The sequence below is a fragment of the Eptesicus fuscus genome, chromosome 2, assembly GCF_027574615.1.
Source record: "Eptesicus fuscus isolate TK198812 chromosome 2, DD_ASM_mEF_20220401, whole genome shotgun sequence".
In the NCBI taxonomy this organism is placed as follows: domain Eukaryota; kingdom Metazoa; phylum Chordata; class Mammalia; order Chiroptera; family Vespertilionidae; genus Eptesicus; species Eptesicus fuscus.
This window is the reverse complement of record NC_072474.1, coordinates 60600575-60618007: the sequence shown is the minus strand read 5'-3', so window position 1 is coordinate 60618007 and position 17433 is coordinate 60600575. Positions and strand designations below refer to the sequence as shown.

The window sequence follows — 17433 nt, the reverse complement described above, 5'->3', positions numbered from 1 at the left end:
TGTGTGCCAGAAGCAACCAATCGATATGTCTCTCTCACATCAATGTCTCTCTCTGTCTCTTTCCTCCTCCCTCTCTCCTTTCCACTCTCTCTGAAAAAGCAATGGGGAAAATATCCTTGGGTGAGGATTAACCAAAAAAAATAATAAATAAAAAAAACAAACCTTTTTTTGTGGCCCTTGACATCTATTTTGGTTACCTAGAAATACATAAAGAATTTTCTGAACCTTCCCTTCAAAAAGTATTCTTTGATAATCAAGATATAGCCACTAATGTGTCCTTGTTTACCCTGAAAATATAAGAATTGAAGCATGAGTAAATTCTGTCTCAGCCTCTAGACAAACACATAATGTTGTATTTAAACTCAACTTCCACGTTGGAGGGTATTCTATCTAGAGTTGGATAGGCCTGGCTTCATTTGGACAAGATAAGTAACCTTTTAGGGATTGGTTTCCTCACTCTGCTATTCAATAGAAATAATAGTCATCTTCTTGTTTGTGTATAACGCAGAATAGACTTCCTAAAGGAATCACTGTTTTCTTCCCTTAGGAAGTAGAACTTGTCATTACCCTAATTAAATCGGAAAAAGGAAGCCTGGGTTTTACAGTAACCAAAGGCAATCAGAGTATTGGTTGTTATGTTCATGATGTCATTCAGGATCCAGCCAAAAGTGATGGAAGGCTAAAACCTGGGGACCGGCTCATAAAGGTAAGATACTGCATGGAATGAATTTTTGAAAATGTAGGCAAAGAGCAAGCAAGGGCTGGAGAGAAAGAACAAGAGGTTGAGTTAATATAACATTCTGTTTCTCTGTTTGGTTTATGTTTTCCTTCTCTACCTCTTAAAAGTAAAGGCCTTTATACAGTTAACAGTTTGAAAAAATGCTTAAAGTTCTCTTTTTAATTTGGAAGTCCCTCTAATCTCAGTTAAAGCATTAAACAAGCTATCTTGGGTCTCAAGGATAGAAAGTTCTTCAATTACTATAAAGATGACTTTCCTATACCACCAAAAAATTGATGCATTTGTTAAGTATTTTACATTATATTTTACTTATAATTATTTGATCATTGTGTTTATTGTATTTCCACAGTACAGGGTATTACCAATAAATTAGAGACCATTCTTTTTTCTTTTTTTTAATAGTTTATTGATTTTTTTTTTTTTTTTTTTTTTAGAGAGAGAGAGAAATGGAGAGGGAGAGAGAGAGAAACATTGATGTGAGAATACAACATTGGTCAGCTGCCTCCAGCATGCCCCCTACCCGGGATCAAGCCCAAAACCCTAACATGTGTCCTTGACCAGGAGTCAAACCTGCAGCCTCCTGGTACACAGGAAATGTCCAACCAACTTAGCCACACCAGTCAGGGCTAGGGACCAGTCTTTATTGTGCATCTCTTACTGGATAACATGTATTATATATAAAAAAGTTAGGCAGCAATCTTCAACCTACTTCATCTGGTACACATAAACTAATTGCTAAAATTTGTGGCACACCAAAAACTATATTTTTTGAAAATCAGACAAAAATAGGTATCAAAAAAATTTTGATTTATTTACACTGGACAGCTACTGTTGTGTTGGCTGATTTTTTTTTTAATCTAAGGGAAAAGAGGTCAGTGCCCCTGAATAGTCAGGTATTGCATGTTTTAAAAATTCTTGTGGCACACCAGTGTGTCACAGTACACTGCTTGAAAAGCGCTGAGTTAGGGTGGGTTAATATATTTTCTTGGCAACTTCTCTGTTCCAAAAATTTAATCTTACTTTTCCCCCTTTCTCATTTGTGTAGGTTAATGATACAGATGTTACAAACATGACTCACACAGATGCAGTGAATCTGCTACGGGCTGCACCCAAGACAGTCAGATTAGTTCTTGGGAGAGTTCTAGAATTACCCAGGATGCCAGTGCCACCTCATTTGCTACCTGACATTACATTAACGTGCAACAAAGAAGAATTGGGTAATGCAAATTCAAGCTTTATGCAGTGTGATTTTTCTTGGCTGGATTAAAAATAAATACTCTTAAGGCTAAGGAAACAAATATTTTTTATTCCCTGAAGGTTTTTCCGTATCTGGAGGTCATGACAGCCTTCATCAAGTTGTATATATTAGTGATATCAACCCAAGGTCAGTTGCAGCGATTGAGGGTAATCTCCAGCTATTAGACATCATCCACTATGTGAATGGAGTCAGCACACAAGGCATGACCTTGGAAGCAGCTGAGAGAGCATTAGACACGTCACTTCCTTCCCTGGTGTTAAAAGCAACAAGGTACTTACTCTGCAGTTATTTGTGGGTTTTGTCTGTGTATGCGTACACATTTCCAGCTCTTGGTTTTATTTGTGTTTTCTTAAAGATATATTCCTGAATTAGTAATTCACAGACTAAACTGGCAGAACTTAATTAAGTTAAACAGACTTCCTGATCGACAAGAGATTCTCAGAGCACTTTAAGCAGATTCGTGTTTGGGTATACGTTTGCAGTTATTAATAGGGTGGTTACTACATTTGTCAGTTAGGATGTTTTCAGTTGCAAGTAACAGAAAATACCACTTAAGTTGGTTTAAACAAGAAAGGGGATTTACTGCCATTTATGGTTAAAAAGGTTATGTAGTAGTCAGGTAAAATTTGATTAGGCCTCTGGCTTCATTTCTTTGCTGTTTTTATTCTCTACTCTGTGCATGTTTCCTACACAAAAGTCACATGTCTGTGTCAGGCTCACGCCTCGCACCTGCGTACTACACCATCCAGAGCAGTCTTCAATCAGCGTGGTAAAGCAAGGAATGTGTGCTGATTGTCTTAGACCTAAATTAAGGCCAGTCCCTGAATTAAAGGAAAGGGATAGGAACATATTGATTGGCCTAGGCCAGTCTTGGCCCACTCCCAGTGTCGGGACAGTCCTGCCTACACCTCATGTCTACCACCAGTGAGGCGTGCAATCACCACACCCACTCTACCTCACAACAATTCCACATAATAAATGCTAATAGTAACTTTTCTTTCACATAAAAATAAAATAAATAGGAAAAAATGTATTATTTCAAGTTACTACAAATATGGTGGCTTGAAACAAGTTTATTGTCTTTAACAGTTTTGGAGATCAGAAATACAAAATGGGTCTCAGTGGGCTAAAATCAAGGCAGAGCTGCATTCCTTCTCCAGGAGATAATCCATTTCCTTGCCGTTTCCACCTTCTAGAGATTGCCGGTATTCCTTGGCTCATGGCCTGCTTCTATATTCAAAGCCAGCAATCTGCTCTGTCATCACAGCTCTTCTCTGATTTTCTGCCTCACTCTTTCATCTATAAGGACCCCTGCGAATACATCAAGCCCTGGCAGATAATCCATAACAATCTCCTCATCTCTAGAACCTTCCCTTACATCTACAAAATCCCTTTTGCCTTGTAAGGTTCCATACTCACAGGCTCTGAGGGTTACGATGTACACATGGGGTGGGGGTGAGGGGGCATTATTCTGCCACCCACAATGTACATAATCCAGGCCTTCTAGACTACAGCCTTCTATTATATAAAGGGAAACTTCACATTTTTATCTTGATACGTGATGAGATTTACAGAGTGTGTCTCTCAAAATATGGGTACTATTAATTAAATTATTTGATAGTAAACTTATTTGTTTCTTCTAAACCTTTAAGTCAGAATGTGTACTTTTTTCCTTGAATGTAATTCTTGACTGTTTTCTCTCATATATTTTAAAAATTAGATTGGGCATAGAGTTATTTTCATAGTTGTAGCTGAATGTTAATTAGTAGGGAAGGAAAGGGTTCAAACAACCTGGAAAATATTTTTGTGAAAATTAACATCTCTGTAAACCATAGATTTAGCTGACTTTTATTTATTTATTTATTTATTTATTTATTTATTTATTTACTAGTAGCCCTGCACACAAATCCGTGCACCAGTAGCTCGCTGCCCCACCCTCCTGTAGCTCCCTCCACCCCCCTGCCCCCCCCCATAGCTTGCTGCCCTGCCCCCTCCTGTAGCTCTCCACTGCCCACTTGTAGCTCACTGCCTCACCCTCCTGCTGATCCGGGATCCGGTCGTTAAGCGGTCGGTCGTTACGCTTCATGGTGTAACGACCATTTGCATATTACATCTTTATTGTATAGGATTGCCTCAAAATCAATAGAGCACCCTTTGCTCTAGCTCTGAAATTGCTTTCTTTTTTCTTTCTACTTTTATCTTTTCTGGAGTCACTAAAGATATAATAGTGGCAGTCCCAATTGCTTTCCTCTTTGTTCTTCCAGCTCTCTCTCCACTGTTGATATATCTGCTGTCCTTATCCACAGGAGAGCAATAATGGAGGGGTGTGTATTTATGCTGATTATCTCTGTGTCAAGAATGGTAAAGGGTCTGTGATTTTACCCTACTTGCAAATTAATAAGTTAGCCAGTTGTTGTTTCTTGCATGCTGGTAGGAGATATGAAACTCATGCATCAGAGACAAAATACTTATTGAAAATGGTATTGGTGTCAATTCCACATGTCCTCTGAGGCCCACAGAGATGACATATGTGGGCCTAGTGGATTCCTGCACTTGCAGTGGATTGTATGCCAGGAGAGGAACACTTTAAGAAGAACCCAGGAACCTGCCCCTTTATGGTGTCTGCTAGAAAGCCTGCTTTTTGTGTGGGAAAAGAAGTTATGTCATCCCTCAAGCTTGCTCACCGCAAACATGGCCTTGAGAATTGTCCCAGATAAAAAGTGACCTTGGCCTTGCATTTCTGGATCACCCAGGAATAATATGCAGGAATGCGTAGGGCCCATGGCGAATTGCCTCTTTCAACATTATATACCTTAGGCAGCCTCCCTTTTTTCTCAAGTATTAACAGTAGTAAGATTGCATGCTAATCCTGTTTCCAAGATGCTGTCTTTTTTACTGTTTTTCTTTTTTTTTAATATATATATTTATTGATTTCAGAGAGGAAGGGAAGAGGGAGAGAGAGACAGAAACATCAATGATGAGAGAGATTCACTGATTGGCTACCTCCTGCACACCCCCTACTGGGGATCAAGCCTGCAACCTGGGAATGTGCCCTTAACTGGAATCAAACCCGGAACCCTTCAGTCTGCAGGCCAATGGTCTATCCACTGAGCCAAATTGGCTAGGGCTTTTTTACTGTTTTTCATGTTGGGTGGTATTATTCTTCTCATAATCCTTTGAATATATATTATTTTGTCTAGAGTTTAACTTTAAATAACTTAAAAGTAAAACACATATCAAGGGCTTTAGGGTCATAAAACAGTGATCTATGATTTCTAAGTTATCTTTGAAGTATTACTTGCGTGACAGAGAACCAAATTATTAGATCATGAAATTTTGCCAGTGTTTGAAATGAGAGGGGAAATAATGTGATATGTTGAACTGAAACCCAAAGAGAGATTATATAAAGAAGTGATTCTTACTCTTTTTGGTCAAGAATATTTCCCTTCAGAAAATACATAGATGAAGACTGATAAAATTTTGTCTTTAGTTTTAGGGGTCGCCTAGGCCCCCTGAAGCCCATCCAAAATAAAACTCCGTGGTCTCATTAAGAGATGGTTCAAAGGATACTTAAACAAACATCTTGAGTAATTTGCAATTGCCTTTTCATTTTTTTATAACACAGAAATGGTCAGCCAGTGATCCCAAGTTCCAAGAAGTCTGCTGTTTCAACTCCGAAGTCAGCCAAAGCCAATGGTAAGGATACATTCACTTTATGACACAAATAGTGATGGAGACGTAACTATTTTTTCCAGAAGCAGATATGGACACTATCACTAAAATATTCTTAATGCCTTTGCAGAGTGTTTTGCAGGAGCTCTAGCTACCTTGCAAGGTTATAATGAGGCATTAATACAATAATATATGTGAAATATCACATTAATTGTCACATAATAGTTTATTCAGACAGTTACTTAATTTCTTATCTGTGCTGGGCACTGTTCTGGCATTGTGAATATGGCAATGAGTAAGCAAAATATCTGTCTTACATTTTAGCATCATAATGTAAATTGTAGAATTCGTAATTGTGGCAGCAGTTAACGTTGATTTGATACTTATTCTGCACTAAGTATTTTTCTAAGTTCTTTAGCCTCTGCAACAACAGCCCTGTCACACTCATGTTATTATTATCCTCCTTTTATAGAAGGGGAAACTGAGGCACAGAGAAGTGTGATAACTTGCCCAAACTCATAAAGTTAATATCCAGTAGAGCTAGAATTTAAACCTAGGATGTCTGACTCCATGCTCTCACTTACATAATTGGGGTCAGCAAATGTAGCTATTAATGCTAGTATTAATATAATAAGAAGAATGTTAGGCACAGGGAAATGTTGTTGAAAATTAGTATATATGAAGTATCACATAATCTCACTCATATGTGGCATCTAAGTAACAAAATAAATTGATAAACAGAGTGGACCCACAGACATGGAAGCATGAAACAGAGTGCGGAATCTCGGAGGGAAGGTCGGGGAGGCTGGGTGGGTGGGAGGTCATCAACCAAGGACCTTGTATGCATACATGCATGGCTCATGGACACAGACAATGGGGCGGTGAGGGCCTGGGGCGGGGGGCAGGCTGGAGGGGGCTAATAGGGGGGAAAGGGGGACATATGTAACACTTTCAACAATAAAGAATTATTTTTTTTAAAAAAAAGGAAAGAATTAGTGTATATGAAATGTAAATTCAGTACTTCATACATAATTAAACTTTTAGGTTATCGGGTAGTAGTACCTAAGTACCAAAAGTAGCTTAAATGGACCCTCACTAAGATTGCAGTAGTAGTTTATCTTCTGAAAGCTGGCAAATCTGTTCCTCTCCTCCTCTGTTATCTTGAACGCCTTCCTTCTATCTACTCGCGAACAGTTCCAGTTCACATTAGGGTCAGGCTATCAGAACAACCCAGAGAGCATTTTTCTAGTGACCACTGGAAAGACTCCTGTTTGTAACTTTTTAAGCTAAAGAGAGTAAAGTCACTGCTCCCTGTCCCCCTTGTAGAAACTGCCTAATGATCTGTCTTTATTGGGTTCTTACTTGACTCCCATAGAACTAATTCCTTTATGAATTCTGAAAAATCATATAATAACTCTCGTAGTCACTGAGGGGAATGTAAAATGGTACAACCATTTTGTAAAACAGTTTGACAGTTTCTTAAAATTTAAACATATACCTGTCATATGGTATAGCCATTGCATTCGTATTTGTTCACACAAGAGAATAGAAAGTATTTATCCATACACAAAACCTTGTACAGGAATTTTTTAGCAGCTTGCTTTGTAGTAGTCAAAATCAGAAAACATTCAAATATCCAATTCCTAACAACAGAACTATTTAGCAATAAAAATGGTCTGTTGATACACACAGGAACATAATTAAAATAACCTCAAATAAGTCTGCTAAGTGAAAGAAGCCAGACTTGGGATGGGGGGAGAGGGGGGGGAGAAAGTTCAAACTGTATTATTCCATTTATTCAAAATTATAGAAAAATACAAATTGATCTATAGTGACAGAAAGCAGGTCAGTGGTTGCCTGGAGATAAAGGGGGAGGGGGCAATTACACATAATAAACTATTGTGTTTTATACTATTCTAATATGATTATTTTGAACCAGTGCTTTATTATTAGTATCGGTTTTTTTTTTCCATTATTTTTCCTAGAAGTTTAATAATGTACTGTATCTTCTGGAAGTAACATTAAAAGCCATTCTTGGACTCTTTGTAACATTAGCCACAAAATTCTAGAAATTTATTCCTAAAAACTTATTTCAACCTTCATCTCTCCAGGTGAAATTATATTTAGGTCATTGTCAAATAGAAGTCCTTGAATACACTTACCTGTATTTCTTTTTTCTTTTTAACTTTTCCAAACGCTACCATGTCTTTAAAAATATCTTAAAATACAATTTGGTGAAGCAAATTATTTTTAAATATGACTTTAACTATAAGAGAAACATAATTTTATTTTAATTTGTGTTTGAATTTTTGTACTACAGCTAAGAGTTCAAAGTAACCTTTAGTTTAGCCATATGTTAAAAGTCCTGTCTAGTTATATCCAAAACTTATTTTATTGTGTTAAACTGATAGTCTAAAAGACTTGCTATCTTCTCTTAAATAGTAAAGTGAATCTAGTTCATGGCCTGTGATGTCTCTCCCATTTGGTTTGTGATAATTCATATTCTGTACCTCACCCTAGAACCATTCAGCTTGACTATATGTATATACATATATGTGTGTGTGTGTATGTATATATATGTATATATGTGTATATATATATATGTATATGTGTATATGTGTATATATATTTATTTTTTTAATTGAGTTCAGAGAGGAAGGGAGAGGGGGGAGAGAGAGAAACATCAATGATGAGAGAGAATCATTGATCGGCTGCCTCCTGCACGCCCCACACTGGGGATCGAGCCCACAACCCATGCATGTGTGCCGGGAATTGAACCATGACCTGGTTCATGGGTTGACACTCAACCACTGAACCACAATGACCAGGCTGAATGGAGCTTTTATGCAAACTATTTTCTTTTAAGCTACTGGCTTTTTCCTTGGGGTAAATCTTTCTCTAACATTTGATTCCATCTAGTTGGTTTTAAATCATTTTATGTCATGACCTCTTATAATGTACTAATAAAAATAAGATCATGTACAGATACGTGGGTTTTCTTTCATCATTTTGGTGTGCCTAGTGTAGCCCTGACTGGCTCATCCCTTATTCTTTATGTTGTCCCTTTGAGGTCATCACACTGTGGAGCCTTGCAGCAAGCCTGCCCTCACTCCTAAGGACTCATTCTCCAAGGTAAGTAAGAGGCCACCTTCTTCATGTCCTACTTCCTTTTCTAAATAACCCGCTTGTTTGTGTCTTGAACCAAACTGATTTCACATTTAAATATTTACCTTTTTCTGAAACATATATTGATAATAGGAATATATTTCAGTGAACTAATAGGCCTTGCTAAGTAGAGCTCACATAGTCAAGCCCCCACATAAGTAACCCTACTATATTTGGCACACACTTGGCTTCTAAACAAGTTAGTTACTTAAGTAGATAGCTTTTGTGCCAGGGTGTTTTATGAATGTGCACAATTCCTTTGGTTGTCTTAGGTATCCGGAGGAGAAGAATGTAATTAAGAGTGAAATTGGTCATCTGGGTTAATGTTGACCAGCAGTGACTCTCAAGTGGCAATTTTCTGTTGCTACTAAGGAAAAAACATTAATGGCAAAAGCAAGTGGCTACTTGCTTCTTAAAAGACATAGGAAATGCTTTACCAATGATAAAATGAAAGAGCCTAAATCATTTAAGATTAGCACAGAGAAACCTGGTGGTGATTTAACAAAACTATTTTATCATATAAGTAAATTCTACTTCAGGCTCTCTCTAAGAGGCTACATATATGCCTATTTATTTGGCTATCATTTTACTTAATGATTCTCTTTTGGCATGTAATGTACATTCTAAAATAACCACAACTGGCCCTGGCCCATGTGCTCAGTTAGTTGGAGTGTTGTCCCATGTATTGAAAGGTCATGGGTTCAATTCCTGGTTAGGGCAAATACCCAGGTTTCAGGTTTGATCCCCATTCTGAGTGCATATGGGAGGCAACCAATCAATATTTCTCTCACACATCAATGTTTCTCTCTCTCTCTCTCTCTCTCTCTCTCTCTCTCTCTCTCTCTCTCTCTCTCCTCTCTCCCTCTCTCCCTCTCTCTTCTCTCTCTCTTCCTCTCTCTCTCCCTCTCTCTAAAGTCAATAAAAAAACATATCCTCAGGTGAGGATTAAAATAATAAAATAATCACAGCTGGATCTTCATTTTGTGAGATTGTTTAATCCCACACACATTCCATACAATGTATTCTGAACCTCACTGTTTGAATGTCTTTCCATGTACAATCCAGAGCTTGGGGCATTGCTCTCCTCGTAATCTGAAAATCTTATCTCCACAAAATTTCTGGACATGAACTAGATTGAGTGGAGGAGGAGAAAATTAATTTAGTGGCCAGAAGCCCAAAATTCTGTGCCTTTCATCTCACTATTTTATCTCAAACTTGCGACACGGTTCAGGAAGGCCTGAAAAGATATTGTGCAGAAGAATAATTAGACAGAAATGATTGAAACACATAAAAATTTCTGGTATTTGTATGTTTGTGGATTGGGTACAGCAACATTCAGTTCTTTGTTTAGCCACAACGACTTCAATTTCATGTAGCTGAAGCAACTGAATTTTTACATGTTCTGAGTGTTAGTCATGCTGTATAGTGCTTATGTTCCTTTTAAATATTGGCATGTTGTTGAAAGGGAGAAGGGTATAATTTCTGTTTATATTAACATAAAACCCAAGAAACTACAAGTTTTGTTATTCATAGCTGCAAACACATTTCCAGAAAGTTGCTCAACCAATATTCTGTCATTGAATACAAATGTCTGTATTATGAAATTCTCAAGAAGATTGGAGTTTCACAATTCAATGAAACTATTTGACATCATGTAACTACTATTTATGAAGAAATAATTATATTGCATCTATCATCTCTACTTTTTTCTTAATAAAAAGAGTAAAATCTTCAGAACAAATATATTTTTATTGATTTCAGAGAGGAAGGGAGAGGAAGAGAGATAAAAACATCAATTCTGAGAGTCATTATTGCTGCCTTCTGCATGCCCCCTACTGGGGATCGAGCCTGCAACCAGGCATGTGCCCTGACCAGGAATCAAACCCAGGACCCTTCAGTCCAGTGGCCAATGCTCTATCTGCTGAGCCAAACTAGCTAAGGCACCAAGTCATTTTTTCAATAGGCTTTCTACCATGAAATGTTTCACAAGTTACCTTGAATTAGAAAGTTATATCTTATAAATAATTACTTTATAGTTATGAGCCCATTGTTATTTTTCTTAAATTGAGATGAGATTTAGACTAGATTTGAGAATCTTTATACTTAACAATTGATCAGGTCACTAAACTGAAATTTATGTCAATGTAACAGTTTCACAAATACTTAAAGGGTTGATTTTCTCCCCCTTCCCTTTAACTTCTAAGTTTAGTAACCCTATTAAACTTTTCTAAAAAGTTCTGGGAAAGATAAGTCCCATTAAAATATGCCTCAAAAAAGAGATTTCTGCAGTCAAATAAGTTTAGGAAGTAAAGCATAATAAATTTCTCTTTTGGCAACCCAGAATTTATATTAGTAAGCATTGTGAGAATTCTTAGAGTAAAAATATTGATTTAATGTTTAATCTAGGATTTCCAGACACATTTGATGGTGGAAAGTTCCATTTCTATTACACATTTTATAGCACTGGTACTTCCTAAAAACACATCTAAGGTGAGGAGATATAAAATGAATTTTATACTAAGAAAGGGGGAGAAGGACATTGAGGGGCAATGTACAGTTCCTCCCTAACCCTGGAACTTAATAAAATCCTAAACTAATGATTTGCTTTGGTTTTATGCTTTAGATTAATGGTGATGAAGTTTTGCACCCTGAAGGAAAATGCTCTACTTATCAGATGAAGGGATCAGCAAATTTGATTCTGTCCAAAGGTAGTTTTCCAAATCAGTCATCCAGTTTCTCTAAATGCTCTAATAATTCAGGTAATAAAGAAAGATTAGGTATCCTCTCTTATTTGCCTTACATGTCCCTATAGTTTGTTTTATTTTTTTATAGTTGGTTTTAAAAGGACCGTTTGTTGTTCAAAGAAATAAAAGAACAATATAATAGTAATTGTTGTTAACTGCATTACTGTACCAATGTCCAGAATTCATTCTCATATCTAAGATTAAAACTATTTTTAAATGATTGAAAAGATAGCTATTTTGTTTGATAGTGTTTCTCACATTCTTTGAAGAAACAATTTACAGGCTACTTAATAATTTAGAAATTTTTTCTTGGGGATGTTTGGGCTGCTCTATCATATCCTTAATCTTTGTAACATAATTTGTTGAGTTTCTTTCATGAATTAATAATTGGGATTAATTTACAAAATAAGCATTAAATTATTAATGTCTCATAAAAAGGTGTATCACAAACACTAATATTGTTTTATTCTTTGTTGGGTGCATTTGTGTGGTCTTTTGCCAGAGCAGCCAGAGTAGTTCTAGAACTAAAAATGATTAGCCCCCATTAGTGTCAACTGCTTATCTGTTCATGGCTACTTTTCAAAGTGGATGCTTAAAATTGGAAAGACCTGCCTTAATCTATTTGAAACATTGTCTTTTTCTTATATCAATATTTTCAAAGTAAAACCCCATGTAAATTGCTGTTTTTCAAGAATCTGATGTACAGGAAGATGATATTTATGACGACCCTCAAGAAGCTGAAGTTATCCAGTCTCTGCTGGATGTTGTGGATGAGGAAGCCCAGAATCTTTTAAACCAAACTAATGCGGCAGCAGGTGCCTGTGTTCCAGGTAGATGGGCCCGAAGGAATCAGTTGGTACACTAAGGAGTGCAAGAAGGTCTCTGGGAGCATTGTAACCCCTCTTGGCTTCTTTATTTCTCTCCCAGGTGCATTGAAAACCAGTGGAAAGTTATCTGAAGAGAGAGCAGAAGATACAGACTGTGATGGATCACCTTTACCTGAAGATTTTACAGAGGTAAGGCTACTACCTAGATAAACACTGTAGGATACTACATCTTGTTAGAATTATATATCTCCTTACTTTAAAACTTGCTTTCTCTGCTGAGGCCTTACTTCTCTCTATCTCCCAATTTCCCTTTTAGACATGAAATAAAGATAATATCCTGATGGCTGCTTCGTAATCTCAGTAAGAATGAGAACTAATGTCATTTACTCATTTTGGAGAAAGAATTTACCTTTAAATCTTTTAACTTCTTTTGGTGAAATTTTCCATTCATAAAAAAGGTTCCACAAAAAAAAAAAAACCACATACACAAACAAATGATAATTTTTTATGTCATTATTTTTACACCAAATAAAAGTTGAGGCCCAGGCCAGGTAGGTAGCTCAGTTGGTTAAGGGCACATTCCAATGCACCAAGGTTGCTCAGTCAGGGCACGTACAAGAATCAATCAACCAACGGCCCTAGCCAGTTTTGTTCAGTGGATAGAGCATTGGCCTGCAGACTGAAGGGTCCCAGATTTGATTCCGGTCAAGGGTATATGCCCGGGTTGCGGGCTCAATCCCCTGTCAGGGATGTGCAGGATGCAGCCAATCAATGATTCTCTCTCATCGTTGATGTTTCTGTCTCTCTCTCTCACTCTCCCTTCCTCTCTGAAATCAATAAAAATAACAGAATCAACCAATGAATGCAAAATCTCTCTCTCTCTCTCTCTCTCTCTCTCTCTCTCTCTCTCTCTCTCTCTCAAAACAAAATGTTGAGAAATCCAAGATCTCATTCCAGTTAATACCTCACCTAGGTAAAAAAAAAAAAAAACTTGGCTTTTATCTTTGAATGCTCCCTTCTTCCCCTCATAGATTCTTGGTTTTTTAATTAGCACAGAAACATCTAATTCTTCCAATTATTCCGTGGCTTTTGCTATGATTACTTTGAGATTTCAATTGAGACTTGTTTTAAAAGACTTAGACACCTGACTGGTTCATAAAATATTGAAATAGTTGGATCCAAACTGGTAAGAATAAGCTATGTAAGAATTAGTGCTCAGTGTCTATCTATAATAATAAAAGCATAATATGCTAATTAGACCAGACAGCCAAACGACCTTCCGGACGACCTTCCAGATGAATCTGGGGCTGCGAGGGCTGAGGCAGCTGCCACGGCAGTGAAGGCCGAGCCCCTTGCACAAATTTCATGCATTGGGCCTCTGGTATATTATAAAATGTTGTTGAATTTTTAAAAAAAAGGAAGTTGACATCATCTGAGATTATTTGCCTATTTTACTGAAACATTACATTTAGGGTGAAAATGGAGGTTAATTTCATTTGTTACACTTAAGCGTCATCCTACCCCAGTGAAAGAATCATTTCTCAGGTTTCCTCAAATCAAAAAAAGAGAGAGGAAGAGAGAGAGAGAGAAGTGATTTTGTTAAATATAAATTATAACACATAGTTCTAAATTTGGTTTTTACTTGATAATTATTATCCTCTTTCCACATTAGTACATAAAAACCTCTCATAATTTCTGTTTTTCCAGTATTCTACTGCATAGATATACCTTAATGAATTTTAAATTCTATATTTATTATAAACAACAGCAACAAAGATTCATGTGAATCTTTGTTGCTGTTGTTTATAATAAATATAATATATATATGTGTGTGTGTGTGTGTGTGTGTGTGTGTGTGTGTGTATATATCCTATCTAATAAAAGAGTAATATGCAGATTGATCATCACTGAAACACACAATATAGCTGCCCCCATGTGGTCAAAGATCTTGCCCCCATGTGGACACAAGATGGCCAGCAGGAGAGGGCAGTTAGGAGGCACCCGGCCTGCAAGGGAGGGCAGTTGGAGGTGATCAACCCTGCAGGAGAGGGCAGTTAGGGGTGACCAGGCTGGCAGAGGAGGGAAGTTGGGGGCAAACAGGCTGGCAGCGAGTGGTTAGGGGGTGATCAGACTGGCAGGCAGAGCGGTTAGGGGCAATCAGGAAGGCAGGCAGGCAAGCAGTTGGGAGCCAGCAGTCCTGGATTGTGAGAGGGATGTCCCAGATTGGAGAGGGTACAGGCTGGGCTGAGGGACAACCCCCCTCTGTGCACGAATTTCGTGCACCGGGCCTCTAGTGTGTGTATATATATATAAATTATTTATTTCAGAGAGGAAGGGAGAGGGAGAGAGAGATAGAAAAATCAATGGTGAGAGAGAATCATTGATTAGCTGCCTCCTGGACTCCCCAACTAGGGATCGAGCCCGCAACCTGGGTATGTGCCTCTGACCAGAATCAAACTTGGGACCCTTCAGTCCACAGGCTGATGCTCTATTCATCGAGCCAAACCAGCTAGGGCCCTATTTTTTTTTAATATTTTTTATTGATTTCAGAGAGAAAGGAAGAGAGAAGAGAAATAGAAACATCAATAATGAGAGAAAATCATTGATTGGCTGCCTCCTGCACATCCCCAGCTGGGGATTGAGCCCACAACCCGGGCATGTACCCTTAACTGGAATCTAACCCGGGACCCTTCAGTCTGCAGGCCAACGTTCTATCCACAAGCCAAACCAGCTAGGGCCCTATTTCTTTATATGATACTATAAACTCAGAATTCACAAGGTAAATTAAATTTCAAAATTTAGATTACTTGTATGCTATGACTATTTCTCCACAGACCCCACCATTTCCTATTTTCTGACCCTGCTTACCACTATCACTCCCAAACCCAGCATTTCAAAGGTTTTTATTATTTGTCTAGTTTCTGCAGACATTTGAGTTTGAAGTCTGTCCTATTCTGCTTGTGCTATATAACAAAATACCATAAACTGGGTGTCTTTAAAAAAACAGAAATTTATTTTCTCACAATTCTGGAGGCTAGAAGTACAAGGTCAAGGTGCCAGCAAATTGGCTTCTTGTGAGACCTCTCTCCTTGGTGTGTAGATGGCCACCGTCTCACTGTGACCTCACACATGGCCATTCCTCTGCGTTTGTGCACTCCTGGTGTCTCTCTTCTTAAAAGAAACCAGTCCCTTTGGATTAGAGAACCATCCCTATGACCTCACTTAGCTTTAATTACCTTCACAAAGGCACTATCTCCAAACATAGTCACATTGGGGGTTAGGTCTTTGGCCTGTGTATTTTGGGGGCACACAAATCAGTCCATAACAAAGTCTTTGTTTTAACCAATTATGAAATATAATTAAGGAAAACTTCATTCACATTAGTTCAAAACAATAGTTTTAGGTATAAATTCAACGAAAAATCTATATGATCCGTATGAGGAAAACTTTAAAACTTCACAAAGCATAAAAGTAGTCTTAAAGCAAAACAGTCCTTGTTCTTTGATAGAAAAACCCAAAAGTTAAATTCTTCCTAGATTCACCCATAAATTAAATATGGTCCCATGAAATATTTGTCTTTTTTTTTTTTTTTTTTTTTTTTACATTACAGTCAGGGGTGGCTTGTTTAAAATTATTCTAAAACTCACATTGAAGAATTGGGATGTAAAACTATCCAGGACAAACCTAAAATTAACTTTTGTGGAGGTAGAATATTCCTACCAGTTATTTGGAAATATTATATAAACTGTCCTACCACCAAAGTACAGAGTTCCCATAAATTTGTGCCTTGAGATTTCAAGATATTTTGGGTCAGTCCATCCTTAAAAATAATAAATTAAGACTTCCCCCCCACCGCCACCTTCTCTCTGAGATTCGACAATCTGTCCCATGGTTATATGTCTCCTGATCTATTTTGTTCATCAGTTTATTTTGTTCATTTGATTCCACATATAAGTGCGATCATGTGCTACTTCTCTTTCTCACACTGGCTTATTTTGCTTAGCATAATACTCTCCAAGTCCCTTCATGCTGTTCAAAGGGTAAGAGATCCTTCTTTTTTACTGCTGCATAGTATTCCATGTAAATGTACCACAGCTATTTTTATCCACTCATCTACTGATGGGTCGTTTGCAGAATTTAGCTACTGTAAATATTCCATTGTGATGTGAGAAGATGCTTGATATGATTTCAATCTTCTTGAACTTGTAGAAGAAGTGTTATATTTTTTTGATGTAGTGTTCCCTTTGTCATTATAGTGTCCATCTTTGTCTCTTATTATCATTATTATCTTGAAATCTATTTTGTCAGATATAAGTATGGCTATACCTGCTTTTCTATGGGTGTTATTTGCTTGGAGAATCATTTTCCACCCTTTTACTTTGAATCTACCTTTGTCTTTGCAGCTTAGATGTATCTCTTGTAGGCAGCATATGGTTGGGTTTTGTTTTTTTGATCCACTCGCTACTCTGTGCCTCCTTATTGGTGAATTCCGACCATTTACATTTAGGGTAATTATTGATGTATGAGGATTTCCATAGCTATGCTATCTTTTGTTTTCTGGTATGTCTGTGCCTCTATTGGTTCTTTTCCTTTATGTTTCTGTCTGTTGTTATTGTTTGGTGGTTTGCCATACATCTTTTCTCTGTTTCTTGTTTGTTTTTAGCTATATGTTCTGATGTGGTTACCATTAGGTTAAAAATAAAAAATGAAGTTCCATATATACCATAGTTTTTTTCCTTTTGAGTGCATCTGATCTTCATCTTCATTTGCCAGTTTATACATTTCCCCCCTCCCCTTTTATGTTTTTGTTGTCACAAATTATCCCTTTTTATGCTGTAAGTTTTTTGGTGATCTTACTTGTAGTGCTGTGACCTTATGTTCTTTGTTTCAGGTAGAATAACTCCCTTGAGTATTTTCTGCAATGGAGGTTTTCTGGTGATAAAGTCCCTCAGCTTCTGTATGTCTAGGAACGTCTTTATTTCTCCTTTATATTTAAAGGACAATTTTGGTGAATATATTATTCTTGGC

The 17433-nt window shown here is 37.3% G+C and overlaps 1 protein-coding gene across 1 annotated transcript in view; it reads left to right on the top strand.

Moving 5' to 3' along the window:
• Window positions 1–17433, top strand: part of PTPN13 (protein tyrosine phosphatase non-receptor type 13) — a 207278-nt gene that overhangs the window by 168365 nt on the left and 21480 nt on the right. The window contains exons 33-40 of the mRNA XM_054727633.1: window positions 548–706; window positions 1785–1956; window positions 2057–2267; window positions 5623–5693; window positions 8740–8801; window positions 11458–11593; window positions 12271–12408; window positions 12506–12594. Of these exons, the coding sequence (XP_054583608.1) occupies window positions 548–706; window positions 1785–1956; window positions 2057–2267; window positions 5623–5693; window positions 8740–8801; window positions 11458–11593; window positions 12271–12408; window positions 12506–12594 (1038 nt within the window). The remainder of the gene's footprint in view (window positions 1–547; window positions 707–1784; window positions 1957–2056; window positions 2268–5622; window positions 5694–8739; window positions 8802–11457; window positions 11594–12270; window positions 12409–12505; window positions 12595–17433) is intronic.